Source organism: Macaca mulatta, chromosome 17 (genome assembly GCF_049350105.2).
Source record: "Macaca mulatta isolate MMU2019108-1 chromosome 17, T2T-MMU8v2.0, whole genome shotgun sequence".
In the NCBI taxonomy this organism is placed as follows: domain Eukaryota; kingdom Metazoa; phylum Chordata; class Mammalia; order Primates; family Cercopithecidae; genus Macaca; species Macaca mulatta.
Window position 1 is genome coordinate 12,471,065 of NC_133422.1, and position 12,267 is coordinate 12,483,331.

At 36.8% G+C, this 12,267-nt stretch overlaps 1 protein-coding gene across 8 annotated transcripts in view; it reads left to right on the forward strand.

Annotated features, from left to right (window-relative positions):
* PDS5B (PDS5 cohesin associated factor B) overlaps window positions 1-12,267 on the forward strand; it is a 189,311-nt gene that overhangs the window by 117,456 nt on the left and 59,588 nt on the right. For all 8 annotated transcript variants that reach the window (XM_015120857.3, XM_015120858.3, XM_015120861.3 and 5 more), the window contains exon 19: window positions 1,447-1,607. In XM_015120857.3, coding sequence (XP_014976343.1) covers window positions 1,447-1,607 — 161 coding nt within the window. The remainder of the gene's footprint in view (window positions 1-1,446; window positions 1,608-12,267) is intronic.

The window sequence follows — 12,267 nt, forward strand, 5'->3', positions numbered from 1 at the left end:
CATATATAATTCCATCAGTAGTATGTGAAGGTGCCCATCTTTTTAACCTTCACAAAATGGAATATAATACATTTTTAAAAGATTTGCAAATCTGATAAGCAAAAATAATGTTTTAATTTGCATATTTAATACTAGTGAGGTCCACTATCCACATGTTAATCATTTGTGTTTTCCCTATGGTAAATTCACCATTTTTATCCTTTGTTCATACATCTACTGACATCTCTGTCTTTTGTGGTTTTTTTTTTAGCTGATTTAAATGAGCTTTGTATTTCCTTTGCTTTTTCTTGGTACATATTTGATATATGTATAAACATATATTCTCTTATATGTAAATTGTAAAATATAGTAACCAAGTGAATACAGGTGAAAAGTCAATATGTAGTAACCAAGTGAATACAAGTGAAAAGTAGATAGAGTGTCACATTAAATTGAATATTAAAAATATTGTTCAAGTTCCCTGAGTAGTCTTTTTTCTTGCCTACTCACGTCCCCTCACCAGGTATCATTGTCCTGAATTTTGGATTTATTATTCTTTCAATATTCTTTATGGTTTTATCATCTATGTATGTATCTCTAAATAACATGTTGCTTATTTTGATTATTTTAGAAACATAAATGTGGCATTATACTTAGTATATTTTTCTGCTGCATGCTGTTTTTTTTTACATTCCACATTTGATTCCTTTTGTTTATTTTATGCTTAAAAAAACCCTGTCTTGTCCAGAGGGTTTTTGTTGTTTTTGTTTTTTTAAATCTTAAACACAACCCATCTGAAATTTATTTTGAAAGTGTGTTGTGGGGGCGGGGGGCCTAATTTGATTTTCTCCCAGTAGCTATTCAGTTTTCTCAGGACTATTTATTTTCTGTTGACCTCTTTGTAATCTCTTACAATTTATATAATCTAATTTTTTATATATTCTAGAGTCTACTTACTGCCTTATATTTTTTGTTTCATGATTATTCTAATGTTCGTACCATTGTGATTTGGTTATTGGAACTTTATAGACTTCTTTACTATCTTGTCAGTGTTTTACCCCTTTCCCTAGTTTATTCTGTTCTTACTCAGTCTCTGCTAATGATGTTTATTGGGAAGATGAGAGATGTTTTGTTAAATTCTCTCTTCATGTCCCCTTTTCTCCTCTCATTCTCCACCAAAAAACCTGAACAATAATCAAAATCCAAATTATTTTGACTAAAATTATATTAATATGTAATTTAATTTTGGAAGAAATTACTTCATTATATCATACAGTCTTCCTACAGAGGAACATTTCCATTACATAGTTGAGTATGTTTTAAATTTTGTTTATAGTGCTCTCAGATTTTGGTTAACATAACTTTTTTTATGATTTTGATTTATAGTATTTCTAATATGTAATATTTTGGATTTGTATTACAAAGATGAAAAAATTTTACAAATCATTTTTATGATTCATTTTATAGGTACTCTCATTTACACATCCCATCTCATTTCATTCTGCTGAAACATTTGAATCATTACTGGCTTGTCTGAAAATGGATGATGAAAAAGTAGCAGAAGCTGCATTACAAATTTTCAAAAACACAGGAAGCAGAATTGAAGAGGATTTTCCACACATCAGATCGTGAGTTGAGTTTATTTTGATAAATATTCTGGACATCAGAAACGTAATTATTTCTTGATTTATGTAATAATTGGAATCTTTCAAGTTTTGAGGAAAAACTGTCTAGGTTATCTTAAGTCTGTAATGTTCAGTTTAGATTCTCCTTTCATGGGAGTAAGCATTGATTGGTATTTTAGAAGATGCGTGAACTTGGGGGATAAACATGGCATATTTTTCTGATATATCAGTTTGATAATCCCTGGTATATTATGGCATAGAATAAACAATTCATATGAATTTAAGGTATGATGGGAAATTTCAAAGGAATTTCATCAGGACTGTCTATAATATTCTTCAGTTTCCTCTGTGATTTAGGGTACTGAAACAAACAAACAAATTTCAGAAGCAGGGCTTTAATTGACACAAGGAAGTAGAGAAGCATGGAATATTTAACAGCAGTGCAATTTTTTCTGTGTTCCAGTATTTCTCATAATTGCAAATTGAGCTGTTATCCTGGGATAATCATAGTTCAAGATTTTATAATCAGAAGAATAAATCTTCATTTCTTACATGTCACTGCTTCTCTATGTGTATCTCTTCTAGTTCTTGGAGAGAATATGGAATAGGTGGTTCTGATACTGGCGTAGTCATAGGTGGTTGCTTTCACCTCTACCTCATCACTTCTGGCTTACCCGTGAGTCGGTTAGTTGTGATTGGGGTACCATGGTTTTTGTGGAGAAGAATTGCCCCTGGGTCTTTTCCTTAGAAAGAGACTGGGAGTAAAGCTAGCTTGCAATTAAGAGTTTCAGGTATAATTTTTGTTATTCCTTTCTGTTCATGTGTACTTAATTCTAGAAACTGCTGATAAATAGAACCAAGGCATTATTATTATTTTCTTTTTTTTTTTGAGATGGAGCCTCACTCTGTTGCCCACGCTGGGAGTGTAGTGTGGTGTGATCTCAGCTCACTGCAACCTTCGCCTCCTGGGTTCAAGCGATTCTCCTGCCTCAGCCTCCTGAGTAGCTGGGATTACAGGCACCCGCCACAACGGCCGGCTAATTTTTTGTAAAGTAGAGATGGGGTTTTGCCATTTTGGCCAGGTTGGTCTTGAACTCCTGACCTCAGGTGATCTGCCTGCCTCAGCCTCCCAAAGTGCTGTGATTACAGGCGTGAGCCACTGTGCCTGGCCGGCAATTATTTAAATGGTAATAGAAACATATTAAAATTTTATAACAGTAGTCTCTCTGGCAAGAGTAAGAAACCTTATTGTTTGGAACTGACTTCTTAATTTTTTTTTTGTTTGTTTTTTTGAGACGGAATCTTACTCTGTTACCTAGGTTAGAGTGCTGTGGCGCAATCTTGGCTCACTGCAGCTTCTACCTCCCAGGTTCAGGTGATTCTCCTGCCTCAGCCTCCCGAGTAGCTGGAATTACAGGCATGCGCTGCCACACCTGGCTAATTTTTGTATTTTTAATAGAGACAGGGCTTCACCATGTTGGCCAGGCTGGTCTCCAACTCCTGGCCTCAAGTGATCTGTCTGCTTTGGCCTCCCAAAGTGCTGGGATTACAGGCATCAGCTTCCGCGCCCGGCCCTGACTTCTAATTTTTAAGTAATCCCAGAACATAAGCTTCCCTTTGGATGCTGCTGTGGCTCTCCTAGTCAGATCAGAGATGAGTTTGGTTTTATGTATGTGTATTTCTCGCACAGACATATGTAATACCTATACATACACATTATGTATAAACTATACACAGCTGTATACCATTTGCTGAATGTCCACCTATTATACTGTCTCATTTAAACATTGTGACAATTCAGTGAAGTGCAGTTATTTTTTTTTTTTTTTTGAGACGGAGTCTTGCTCTGTCGCGGAGACTGGAGTGCAGTGGCCGGATCTCGGCTCACTGCAAGCTCCGCCTCCCGGGTTTACGCCATTCTCCTGCCTCAGCCTCCCGAGTAGCTGGGACTACAGGCACCCGCCACCTCGCCCGGCTATTTTTTTGTATTTTTTACTAGAGACGGGGTTTCACCGGGTTAGCCAGGATGGTCTCGATCTCCTGACCTCGTGATCCACCCGTCTCGGCCTCCCAAAGTGCTGGGATTACAGGCTTGAGCCACCGCGCCCGGCCTTCAGAAGTTCAGTTATTATCCTGGTTTTCCAAATGAGGAATCTAATGTTCAGAGGTAAATGGACCCAGGTCATATAGCTAGCAAGTGACAGAGCCAGGATTTGAATTTAGGCCTGTTTGGCTCCAATGCCTGTGGTGTGATACCCATTACCGCAGTTTCTTTTCTAATTAGAGCATTGACAGAGTTCAAGTTTGGCTTATTCCCTGGAGGTTTTATTATTTTCATTCTAGATTGTTTTTCCTAGTAACTTTTATATTTTAAAGAAACATGGTTTGATATATTTGTAGAACCACAAGAACAGGGTCAAAAGGTGGACAATTTGAAATGTACATGGGACATTTTAAAATGTATTGCTTTACTGTGGAACTGAAGTATTTAAAATTATTTGATTTATATACTGAATATATTTCAGATACTTCTCATGAGGAGAATTAACTCAGCTGATACTGAATTCCTACAGTGTGCACACACTGTTCTTGATGAAATAACTCATAATAATTTCTTCCAGGAGATAAACTATATATGTAGATTTAATGTTTTATTAAATTGGGTGAGTTGATTTTGAGGAAAAATAATACAGTTAAGAGACTGTTGATTAAACTGTCTTCTCTTGAATTCATCAAAATAATTAAAAAGAACCTAAAGAAAAATGTATCTAATAAAGCTACCACAAACTGGACAGAATTGGCACCAGATGTGCCATTAAGACTGTACTGAATGTGAGAAGACTGACAAGGGATATGTATTGGCAGTGTACTGTAAGTGTCCTATTATTTGCTAATTTAGAGGGAGGATATTGTTGTATGGACACACTTTAAGAGAAAGAAAGAGAACCTGATTTTAGCTGTACTAGGACTAAAGGAGAGGCTTTGTGGTCATAGTATTTTTCTTTAGGTCAACCTGTTTACCAGGAAGAGCAAAGTTTAGTGATGAGGTAAGACTAAGGAAAATCATGAAGGAAATATCTTTTGACCGACTTTACGGGAGCAGAAAACAGTTATACGCTTGACCCATTAAATGAAAAATGATGATGAGTTATGGGGTTCCATAACGATGAGTTATATGAGTTCCATTGTGACTCAGCTTGTCTCTCAGGAGTCTGACTTTCCTAAAAGTATTTAGATGTGCCAAAACTGAGGATCCTATCACAGCATGTGATGTACCCATAGCTCCAGTGACTGGTTCTTATCCTTGTAACAGTTTTAACAAATTTGGAGATAAATTACACAGAGAAAAAGGACTTACTACCTTTAGTCCTAACTTTAATTCCTATGCTAGTTAGCCAGGTGATGAAGCAACTGCAGCCTGAGTTGGGAGCTTTTACGTTAATTTTTTAAGAGAAGTGTTCAGTCATCCGGGAGATGCTAACTATACGTTTGTTTAAATAGCAAAGCCAGAGAATTTTTCTTACTTGAAGATGAATTAACAGAATACAGATAAGCAAGTTAACAAACACAAAACCTATGTAATGATCTTAGCATTCCAAAGTAACTGATAAGCAATATTTAGAATCGAATTTTTCTAGTATCAAAAGAAAGTCTTAGTCATTTAAGCTGCCAAGGAAGGTAAACAGCAAATTACATGAGGAGAAAAAAGATAACAAAAATGAGATAATACATGAAAAAGGGCTAAGGATATTGATTATAGAATATAATTTAATATAAGTAGCAAGGAGCAGAGTAAACAATATGGAAGATGGAATCAGTGAGCTAGAGATTTGGCTTGAGGAAATCTGCATAGAATATGGAGAAATTGGACAGAAAAAATGGAGTTAAAGAGAATGAATTGCAGATAGTGAAAAACCGTAATTGACGTCTATGGAGAAGATAGTAGAATAATGGGAAATGGAAAATATTAAAGAGAATAATAATAAATTTGTTTTGAATGATTGAAAATATGAATCTGGAGATGAAGACTCATTTTTGGAAAATATACTGGTGCAGTTTGCTAAATTATCAGGGATTGCAAAGGTGATCTTGCAAATATCAAGAAAAACTAGTTAGGTCAGTGCAGTGGAAGATAATGAAGCTGGCTGACTTCTTTTCAAACCACATACAATTTCTTTTTTTTTTTGAGACGGAGTCTTGCTGTGTCGCCCAGGCTGGAGTGCAGTGGCGCGATCTCCACTCACTGCAAGCTCCGTTTCCTGGGTTCACGCCATTCTCCTGCCTCAGCCTCCCGTGTAGCTGGGACTACAGGCGCCTGCCACCACGCCCGGCTAATTTTTTTTTGTATTTTTAGTAGAGACGGGGTTTCACAGTGTTAGCCAGGATGGTCTCGATATCCTGACCTCGTGATCCGCCCATCTCGGCCTCCCGAAGTGCCGGGATTACAGGCTTGAGCTACCGCGCCCGGCAAACCACATACAATTTCTGAAGTTAATGATTCAACAGCTGGAGAGCTCTGATGGAAGAAACAGTATAACTAAAGAATTTCCTAGGTAGTCCTAGTTAATTTTAAGTAGGGGCAGATGAAGGATATTCTTAAGTGTACAGGACTCAGTAAACGTACCACCCTTTTTTTAATCGTGTGGTTACCCTGTCTACATAGTTGTATGCTTTTCCCTCTGGAATTCAGTTTTGTTTATGCCCTCTAACTCTGGATTTTGTTTCCTTTTTGTTTGTGTATCTCTGATTTGTCTTTGCCTATCATTTTACTCTAATTATTTAACTTTTGGATATGGCTATGTAAATATATTTGAAAACCTGGATTTTTAAGAATGATGTAAGTAAGTTCAAGACGAGAAAAGACAAAAACCAAACAGACTGTAGGTATAAAAGAAATTGAAACGTTATTCTCTAATAAAAGCACCAGTGTAAGTTGTGTCTTGAGGGAGATATTTCAAATGTATAAGAAACCAGGAATTCTAATTCTTTTAATTGTTCAGAGTATAGAAAAGAAAGCACTTATTTTCTTTACAGCCAGGATAACTAACATGAATACTAAAACCTAGTAAAAGATATCCCCCCACCCCCTAAGAAAACCCTAACACAAATCTTACTAATATGTGATTTTTGTATAAGTAAGATATTAGTAAAAAGATAATTTAAATAATAAAATGAGAATATATTGTGGCCAGACATGGTTAATTTTAGGAGTGTACAGAGAGGGTTGGTATAATATTAATAAGCCTACTGTTTATGTTTACAGTTTATTATATAAGTAGGGAAAAGGGTACACAATAGATCATTTTTTATAGATGCTGAAAGGGCTTTTTTTTTTTTTTTTTTTTTTTTTTGAGACGGAGTCTCGCTCTGTTGCCCAGGCTGGAGTGGAGTGGCGCGATCTCGGTTTACTCCAAGCTCTGCCTCCTGGGTTCAGGCCATTCTCCTGCCTCAGCCTCCTGAATAGCTGGGACTACAGGTGCTCACCACCATGCCCGGCTAATTTTTTGTATTTTTAGTAGAGATACGGTTTCACTGTGTTAGCCAGGATGGTCCCGATCTGATCTTGTGATCCACCTGCCTTGGCCTCTCAAAGTACTGGGATTACAGGCATGAGCCACTGCACCTGGCCAAAAAAATCAGTCTGTTTCTAATTAAATCTAATAAGATAGGAATCAGTACCTTCATAACATAATTAATCTCTCTCAAACCAATAGGCAGCATCATGTAAAACACCAGTAGCATTCCCGGTAAAAGCAGGAACAAGATGAGAAACCACACTGTCTCTGCTATTGTTTAACATTGTTTTGGAAGCATTAACTGGTGTAATTATGTAAGAATATAAAATAAGAAATACAAGTGTGGGAAAGGAAGAGGCTTTCATTTTTCTTGGAAAATCCAGGAGAATCAACCGAAAAACTACTCAAAATGGAGTAGCCAAAATAAGTATGTAAAAATCCAAAATTTTTCTTATATAACCAACAGTCATTTACATTATTATGGGAGTAAACATCAGAAGACCTAGAAGTAAAGTATACAAGAAATTTGCAATGCTGTAATAATGGTGGATGGGGGGGGGATATAATGTTTAGCAAATAAATTGGCCAGGAAAAGTTAGGTTACCTAGTAAATAATTAACAAGCAGTTTTGAAAGGAAAATAGACTGTTTACTTTGATTTTACATATATTCCAGAAGAATCAAAGACAAATTCTTGCATTATTTTAAGTATATAGCATGGATTTGCTTTAAGTATATAACATGGATTAATCAAATTACTAGGTAACTGGTATATTTTTATAACTTCCTTGTTTGTAGAGGAAGGGACACTAATACCAAAGTCGTGAATGAAATACTGAGGGATTGGATTATCATTATTATTACTATTATTGTTTTGTTGAGAAAGGGTCTTGCTCTGTCACCCAGACTGGAGTGCAGTGGCTCAATCATGGCTCACTGCAGCCTCAGCTTCCGGGGCTCAATCAGTTCCCCGACCTCAGCCTCCCAAGTACTTGTGTCTACAGACACATGCCACCATGCATGTCTAAATTTTGTATTTTTTGTTGAGACAGGGTTTTGCCATGTTGCCCACGCTGGTCTTGATCTCCTGGGCTCAGGTGATCTGTCTAGCTTGGCCTCCCAAAGTGTTGGGATTACAGGCATGAGCCACCGTGCCTGGCCTGGATTGTATTATTTTGTTAAAATTCATTTGTTGCAAAAGATATCTATGGGTTACCCCCCACCCCCAACCCCTGCCCCACCATGTATGGTATGGTTCTAGGTGTATGGTACTGTTCTAGGTGTTGAGGATATTGTAATAAAGAGGACAGGCTAAGTCTCTGCTTTATATTTTAGTGGAGGTGAGGAACCACTATTTAGATAAAAGCCAAAATCATGAAATAAGTTGGAAACACAAATTATATACTGGAGGACTATTTTCAGTAAATATTAATTAGAAAAGGTTAATACCTGTAATGTATAAATGTATAAAGACTCTTTTTTTTTTTTTTTTTCTTTTTGAGACAGGGTTTTACTCTGTCTCCCAGGCTGGAGTGTAGTGGCATGATCTCTTGGCTCACTGCACCTCTGCCTCCCAGGTTCAAGCAATTTTTGTGCCTCAGCCACCTGAATAGCTGGGATTACAGGCATGTGCCACCATCCCTGGCAATTTTTTTGTTTGTATTTTTAGTAGAGACCAGATTTTGCCATGTGGGCCGGGCTGGTTTCGATCTCCTGGCCTTAAGTGATCTGACCGCGTTGGCCTCCCAAAGTGTTGGGATTACAGGCATGAGCCACCGTGCCCAGCTGCAATGTATTATATAAAGATTCTTAATGAAGGAATAACAAATATAAGCCTCATAGAATACTAGCAAAGAGAATGAACAGGAAGTTTATAAGCAGGAAGTCCTGTCAGCCTTCGAAATCATGAAAAGATGCTTATGTAATCAAGGAAATACAAATAAAAGCAATTATGTGATGCAACCAGTGTTAGCATTCCAACAATGCTCTCTTGGGAGTATAAAATGATGCTATGCTTCTAGGTTTGTAATGTGGTAATATATGCAAACTTAAAATGTGTATAGTTTTTGACTCTGCACTTTCAGGAACTTATCCCAGAGATAATTAGAAAAGATGTGCACATAATCTATCATATAGTTCAGGGTTCAGTCAGAGAAACAAACTATACTAGGTATAAAGTCACGTACTGCGTAATGGTATGTTGGTTAATGATAGACCAGATACATATGGTGGTCTTGTAAGATTATAATGGAACTGCACTATACAGCGGTACAACTTTTATCTTTGATACCATATTTTTTCAGTGCCTTTTCTATGTTTAGATATACAAATATTTACCACTGTGTTATAATTGCATATAGTATTCAGTACAGTAGCATGTTGTACAAGTTTGTAGTCTAGGAGCAATAGGTCATACCATATAGACTAGGTGTGTAGTAGGCTATACCATCTAGTAAGTATACTCTATTGATGTTCTCACAACAATGAAATCATCCAGTGATGCGTTTCTCAGAATGTATCCCTATTGTTAAGTGAGGCATGACTGTATTTTAAACAAATTAATACAGATGTTTAAAGGACAAAAGAGAAAAAAGTTGCATTGGTAATCCAGAGATACAAATTGCTGGAAGCAGCTAGTAGCTCTAGAGCTGGTGGGATAATTGGGAAGAAGTAGTGTTAAGAGGTGGAGGAACCCTGCCAGTTTCACCCAACACACTGCCAAAGTATGGTGTGGCCTGGCTATTGCTGGGGAGCAGTGAAACTACTGCTCAGAATGCCTTAAGAAGCTCTAGTGCCTTGTAGTGGAAGAAATTAATAGGAAACCAGCTCTTTGCAGATTTACAGCTTCAGGATCTCTGAGCAGATTATGAAAGGGTAGGTTTAAAGCTCAGAGACAGTATGTAAACAGCCAGCACAGGGATATTCATGGTATTGTGGTTAAGGTGTTTATAAAAACTTTTAAATCTAAAATGCTTATCAGTATGAGATTAGTTTTGGTATAGCCATATACTATACATGCACTAAGAGCTATGTGACTGGTAAAAAGAATAATGCTTAGCAATATTTGACAAATGAGGTTCTACACACATTGTTGGTTTAAAAAACAATGTTTCGAAGTACTGTGTATTTTATATCCTCACTTATTAATGTCTGTATAATAATATGTCTAGAGAAATTTTAGGAGTGTTCATCAAAATGTTGACAGTATTGTTTCAGGGTAGTGAAATGCTGAGTTTTTTCTTCAGGGTTTTCATGTATTTTTCAGTTTGAATGTATTTTTCATTTTCTATGTTGGTATGATTGTTATCAAGGAAAAAACTTGAAGGAAGAAAGTCAATTTAATGAGGGAATAAGAAATTCATTTTAATAGCAAAAGCAGTCAGCATGGGTGGTTATTTATTTTCATTGACTTAGTACTGCAGAATTCTTAAGATTTTTTTTTTTTTTGGTGTTCATTGTTTCAGTTTGTTTTCTGTTAAAGTAACTGAGTATGTAAAACATTGGATGAGCTAAAATTTCACATAACTATCTTTAACAGTCTCAGCTAAAGTTGCTGCTAGTGTGAACAATAATTTTTCTCTTGATTATTGGGGAAAGATTATAGGTGTTTGCATTATCAAGTGAGAAGATAGATCTTGTCTATGAAGTTTAGTTACTGAAGTAACCACAGAATAATAATCTTTTATTTCACAAAGAAACCACAAAACATAGACTAAAAGACTAGTGTTTTAGTTACACTATTTTTTTCTCCAAGTTTTATTATTGAAAATTTCAAGCATACACAGAAATAGAGAACACAAATCCCCATGTATTCACCAACCAGCCTTAACAATGAATAAACTTACAGCCAGCTTTATTTTTTCTGTGCCTCCACACACTCCCTTGTTCCTCTTATATTTGAAGGCAAATCCCAGATATTGTTATTTCATCTATATATCTTTATCCCAAACACAGTTAACACTAATAACTTAATATCCAGTTGGTTTTCTAAAAAAATGTGTTTTTGTTGTTGTTGTTGTTTGTGTCAGGGTCTCGTGCTGTTGCCTAGGCTGGAGTGCAGTAGTGAGATTGTAGCTCACTGTGGCCTTGAAGTGACTGGGCTCATGTGACCCTCCCACCTCAGCCTCTTAGTAGTTGGAACCACAGACACCACACCCGGCTACTTTTTTTTTTTTTTTTTTTTTTTTTTTTTTAACTTTTTGTAGAGATAGAGTCTCTCATTATGTTGCCCAGACTGGTCTCAAATTCCTGGGCTCAAGCCATCCTTCCTCCTCAAAAATGGTTTGTTTGATTCAGGATGCAAGTAAGATTTATACATTGTGATTGGTTGCTGTGTCTTTTAAGTATCTTGTTTCTTGTGGGCTTTCTCTCCAGCTCTCACTCTGCTTGCAGTAGGAATCAGGTTGTTTCTCTTCAAGGGTTATCCATAGACTGATTTTTGCTAATTGTATCCCTTAGACATAATTTGATAGGTTGTTCTTTGTTGTTTGTTTTGATTTTTTGCGACAGGGTCTTGCTCTGTTGCCCAGGCTAGAGTGCGGTGGTGCGATCACAGCTCACTGCAGCCTCGACCTCCTGGTTCAAGCAGTCCTCCCACCCAGCCTCATGAGTAGCTGGGACTACAGGCACATGTTACCATGCCTGCCTTATTTTTATGTTGGTTTGTAGAGACAGAGTTTCACCTTGTTGCCCAGTCTGGTCTCAAACTCTTGGGCTCCAGCAATCTGTCCACCTCAGCCTTCCACAGTTCTGGGATTACAGGTGTGAGCCACTGTGCCTGGCCATATTTCTTTATTTTTTCTAAAATGGTGATTGAATCCAGAGACCTGATTGGATTCTGGTTCAACTTTTCTATTTTTACAGGACTATTTTATAAGATTGATATGCTTTCCTGTCAGGAGGCTCATAATAGCTGGCCATCTCTCTATGATGTTTGCAGCTGTTGATATTAGTAATCAGTCTTGATATTCTTATTGTCATTCTTCTTCACTTCCTAGCTGAATGCTTTTGTAAAAAGGAAATTCTTATCGATTCTTTGGTTTCCCAGTATTGTATTTGTTTAGGAAAGGCAGGATAAATGCTTGATTTTTTGAATGTAATTTAGTAATATTCAAAATAAAGAGGACTAGTGTACTCCAGAGGTGACCA